This window comes from Monopterus albus, unplaced genomic scaffold (genome assembly GCF_001952655.1).
Source record: "Monopterus albus unplaced genomic scaffold, M_albus_1.0 scaffold272.1, whole genome shotgun sequence".
Lineage (NCBI taxonomy): Eukaryota > Metazoa > Chordata > Actinopteri > Synbranchiformes > Synbranchidae > Monopterus > Monopterus albus.
Genome location: NW_018128152.1, coordinates 6,648 through 12,013, shown reverse-complemented (window position 1 = coordinate 12,013; position 5,366 = coordinate 6,648). Strand labels below are relative to the sequence as shown.

Genomic DNA, 5,366 nt, shown 5'->3' with positions numbered 1-5,366 from the left:
GCAATGCCTGCTGAGAAAATAACATTCAGAATTAGGATTGTTAAAGGAAAAGAGCTAAATTAATGCTATATCAGAAGTATGTTGCTTGATAATTATCATATTATGGCTGGTGTATAAATAATTCATGTCAACCTCTAGTGGTTTGACAGTACTGTCATATGTTCTTCTCCAAAATAATGATTTCAAACAAAATGTAGGCTAAACTACAAGTCAGTTTAGCCATGCTAGGTTGTGTAATTAGGTACAACTAAATGCTAATGCTCACAGTGCTAGAGCTAAGGTACTTCATGTTTAGCAAGTATGTTTAGTATGGTTGCCATGCTACTTTAGCATGCTAGCATTTGCTCTTGAATATCAAATACAAAGTACAGCTGGGGCTGATGGGAATGGCATTAGTTTTGAATCTATCTATCCCATATGGTAGAGAGATAGATGAGATTAGAAATTATGGCTCCTGAGGTGATCCTGGCCATGGACGAGGGTCAGTACGATGGGAAGGTGGATGTGTGGTCACTTGGCATTACCTGCATAGAGCTGGGTGAGAGATGACTAAAATGGTCTACACGTTTTTGTTTACAACTTTGACAACATCCAACACTTTTCCTAACTTTTTACTTTTTTTTTTTTTTTTTGGCATATTTTCCAGCCACAAATTGTTTTTCATAGTTTCCAGTAAACGCATAAGTTAAGGTGAATGCTTCAGGTTACACCTTTGTGCCTTTGTATTACTTGCATCGTGAGGACCAAAACCTGTTAACAAACTCACACTGTGGGGACTCAGCCATCCTTGTGGGGACCAGATGCTAGTCTCCACAAGGAAATCACTGAATTTTAGGGTGGCAACAATGGTTTAGGGTTAGGATGAGGTTAGGTTATGTATTAGGGTTAGGTGTTAGGCAAGTAGTGGTTATGGTTAAGGTTAGGATGAGTCTACAGGAAATGAATGGAAGTCAATGTAAAGTCCCCACAAGGAATGAAAGCACAGCTCTGTGTGTGTGTGTACTTGTGCACCGAGCTGCACTGTATATGTTTACTCAGTAAATTCCAGAGCAAGCAGGTGGACAGGGCCAGACTGGCAAGCATTGTTTTTTCTCAGGCGTCTCAGGTAGCAGTTTACTTCATGGAATTTGTCTTCTTTTAAAGACCAGTGTGTATGTAAGGCTGGCCAGATTGTTACTGGCACTGCCTATGTTGATCCAGACAAAGTTAAAAAGTAAGAAATGGCCTGGTTGCCATCTTTCTTCTCCAGCAGCGCAGGGTATTATAGCTACAATAGGAGATGGTGTACTGTACCTGTGATTAAAGCCTTTACCTGTTTGTTCTGGATCACTGACTTGGCTGATTCCATAGTCAGATAGACAGAGGCCCAACCACAAACTCTGAGAGCTTTTCTATTTTGCTCCCTAAAAAAGCAACAGCACACACACACACACACACCTTTATCTGAGCAGGCAGGAAGATGGTGATAAAGCTGTGCAGACTGACTATGTATATAGGCACTGGCACCTACCAGCACCAACATGAGTCTACAGATCAGAATCAATTATGTATAAAACCAAGTTGGTTAGTGATGGAACTGACATAACAAACTGTATTTTTTTCCCTAGGTGAGAATAATATCCTGCAGGTCATGGTGAAGGTGGTTAAGGGTCTGCGTCCAGACTTGAATGCGGTGCCACGCTGTCGACCTTCAGCCTGCACAGGTTTCCTGAGCCTCATGCAACGCTGCTGGGCCACAAACCCTGAAGTCAGACCCAGCTTCCAGGGTAAGTTGCTTTTCTCTATTCATCACAAACAAATGTTAACCTTCCTCTGACAAGATAACATCAAATAAATTGGTATGAATGCCAGTGATCCTACTCCATTAGCTATACAGTTTTAGGATAACACACTTACATGAATTTAATTGCTGCAGTTTGTTAAAAACTGAGGCTTTTCTGCTGCTTTTCTTCCCTTGTGTATTCCCTAATCTCTTACCTGCCATTACTGCAACCTGACCCTGAAACCCGTTGTCCTTACAGAAATCACATCTGAAGCTGAGGAGCTCTGTTCCAAACCTCAAGAGGAGCCCAGGAGCCCAACTTTGTCTACATCAGAGCCAGAGCCCATGTCCCCTAATGCACTCACCAGTGACAAGGTATGACATGACAACACCACAGTTACTGCTTTTTGATTGTTTCAGTGATATTTTCATCTCTGAACGTCATGTGTTTCTGAGCATACTGGCTCCATTTTAAATGGGGATTGAGCAAGGTCTTAGGTTTTTGTAGCAATGGTGATTTTCCACTTGTATTCCTTTGCTTCACTTGACTCTCACTGAGTGTATACATTTTTCATTAATGTGTAACTGACCATTCGGACAATGACCTGCTTATCTCCAGACATGATTATGACTTTACCGTATGTTCTGTAAAGATTTTATCTGGAACAACAATTGCATCATGTAAGAGGAATGTTGACTGATGGGATTGTTCAGCCCGTGTGTAGCTTTGTCATTTCTGTGTACGTGACTAGAAACAAAAATACTGCTGATGAGAAGTGACAGAACTCAATGATAGTTATTTGTAGTTAAAAAAGATGAGCCAGTTTGAGCCATATGTTCAAATTTAAGTTCAGCAAATTATCACAATTCAGCATTCAGTATCCATTGTACTGTAAGTGGCTCAGGCTGAGAGTGACAGCTACACAGCTGAGTGTAAATGTAATAACATGTACAGTGTCAAAGAATGGCTTGTCCAGATGTGCTTAACTGACTTTCTGCTCCACAGGTTAAAGAGAACAAACCAGTGCGGCCAAAGTCAGCCATGTTGCCAGAGAAAGATTATAGCCTGTCAGAGCTCTTGAGCCAGGTGGATTCTGGGATCTCTAGGAGCTTTGATAGAGTGAAGGAAGATAGCTGCCACAGCAAAGAGAACACTTGCAAGAGACTGTCTGGCATCTCCTCAGCCGATTCAGCCTTCTCGTCCCAAGACTCTATCACGCTGTCGTTTGAGAAAGAAAGCACATATGGTAAGAGCTGAATAAAGACCTACAGCTGGTAAAATAAAACTACTACAACATCATGATTACTTGAGTTCACACCAAAAGGAATCCCAGCTAATGATGACTACAATTGTAACTTGTGATTTTTGTGTCAAACATGTTCTTTCTTCCTTTCTGCTCAGATTCTGCTGAGGTCCAGAGGCGGAAGCTGTGTGAAGCCATCAGGACCAAAGACACCGCCAAGCTGATGAAGATCCTCCAGCCTCAGGATGTTGACCTTCTCCTCGACGGAGGAGGCAGTCTACTCCACCATGCCATCACCTTGGGCAATGAAGAGGCTGTCAAGTTCCTCCTCCTGAACAACGCCAACCCTAACCTTGCCAATGCTCGTGGTTCCACACCCCTCCACCTGGCCACAGAGAAGCACCTAAAGCCCCTGGCAGAACTTCTGCTTGGTCGGCGCAGCACCAATGTCAATGCCAAAGATGAGGACCAGTACACAGCTTTGCACTGGGCTTCACAGAATGGGGATGAGGCAATCACACGCCTGCTGCTGGACCGTGGGGCAGCTATTAACGAGGCTGATGGTCAGGGGCGCACACCAGCTCATGTGGCCTGCCAACATGGCCAGGAGAATGTTGTCCGGGTGCTTCTAAGTCGCGGTGCTGATATTCGAATTAAGGGCAAGGACAACTGGACGGCACTCCACTTGGCTGCCTGGCAGGGGCATCTGGGTATCGTCAAGCTGCTGGTCAAACAGGCTGGTGCTGACGTGGATGGGCAGACATCAGATGGCCGCACTCCTCTGCATCTGGCATCCCAGAGGGGACAGTACAGAGTGGCACGAATCCTGATTGAACTAGGAGCGAATATTCACATGACGTCCACTGGCTTAGGCACACCACTGCATGTGGCGGCAGAGACAGGTCACACCAGCACCTCTCGCCTTTTGATCAAACACCGGGCAGACATCCACGCCCAGAACACCCATGGACTCACGCCTCTCCACCTAGCCTCCCTGCGAGGACACCTCGCCACGGTCAAGATGTTGATAGAAGAAGGGGCAGACCCCTGCAGATCCAACCAGGCCCTACGCACCCCCTGCCACTTGGCAGCAGAGAGCGGACACTGTGAAGTCCTAAAAGAACTGCTCCTCCACTGTCCAGACGGTGGCGCTCTGTCAGACGAGCAGGGGCTCACCCCATTGCACCTGGCAGTGCAGGGTGGATACTCAAACATCATTACTATGCTGCTGCCACAGGGCTGCCAGGACTTGGTGGACTCGGTGCCGCCTATGGCTGAACAGCCTGCTCCACCGGAAGCTACACAGCTCCAGAGGAAGGTTGTCATTCTCAAACTGACAGAGCAAAACAACAAAGATTTCTCACAATGTGCCTCAGCCCCTTGCTAACTAGAGCAAAGACAAAACTTGTACAGTACTGAAATGCATGTAATTTTTTTATAGCCTACTCCACTGGGGCCTCAGAGTCGGAGAAGGGAGTGTCATTCCAGTCCTAAAAGTGTAATGAACTAAAAAGGCCTTTTATCACTGTAGGTGTTTCCTAATGGCCAGAAAGACTTTGTAAATATGTAAATAGACCTATAAATACCATGTTTGAATTTAAACTTTTGTTTACTTTTTTACTTAACAAGCACATTTTGTGTAGCAAATTCATGATTAGGAAACTCATGACCTTTGGAAACCTTTTACTGTACTGCACCGCAGCTGGTATGCCTGTCAGTTATATTTAATAGACCACAACCTTTGGTCACCAGCTTCATTGGGTGAATGCTGTAGATCATCTCAGGCATTGCATTTATAAAAACCTTTGACCTTCAGTGTTTTGTATCTGTTACATATCAATGCTTCATCATCCATTAAAACATTTAAATGCTTTGATGTATGATTTTATTCACTTTTTTTTACACATACAGCTTAAAATTTCATGTGCAAATGTCTTAATTTCAAGGTATATAAGAGGATGACTGTGAAATTCAATTTAGAGATTTTGAACTACTGCAAATGATTACCCAGTTTTATAATATAATAACATATAATAGTAATGAATAACAGTAATTATAATGCTATTTAAGACCCAGTATATACAATAATACATAAAAGCACATCTTAAATTAAAACAACCCAACTTTTGTTTGCACACATTTCTAAAGCTGGTATTAAGCTTCACAAAATAACTTCACACTGCACATAACTTACAAAACAATTATTTTTTCATACTGCTTATCACTTGATAAATACTATAGCTTTTCTCAAAAGATATGATTTGTGGTTGAAAATATAGTTTGGTCATTTTGTTCCACTGTAACTGAAGGTATACCAGTTTTAAATTCTGATATAATTCGATCACTGAAAATGGGAACAA

The 5,366-nt window shown here is 43.0% G+C and overlaps 1 protein-coding gene across 1 annotated transcript in view; it reads left to right on the top strand.

Annotated features, from left to right (window-relative positions):
* Positions 1–4,861, top strand: part of ripk4 (receptor-interacting serine-threonine kinase 4) — a 9,370-nt gene extending 4,509 nt beyond the window's left edge. Inside the window, exons 5-8 of the mRNA XM_020622055.1 lie at positions 1,608–1,766; positions 2,022–2,137; positions 2,769–3,009; positions 3,165–4,861. Of these exons, the coding sequence (XP_020477711.1) occupies positions 1,608–1,766; positions 2,022–2,137; positions 2,769–3,009; positions 3,165–4,393 (1,745 nt within the window). The 3' untranslated portion in view covers positions 4,394–4,861. The remainder of the gene's footprint in view (positions 1–1,607; positions 1,767–2,021; positions 2,138–2,768; positions 3,010–3,164) is intronic.
* The last annotated feature ends 505 nt before the right edge of the window (positions 4,862–5,366 follow it).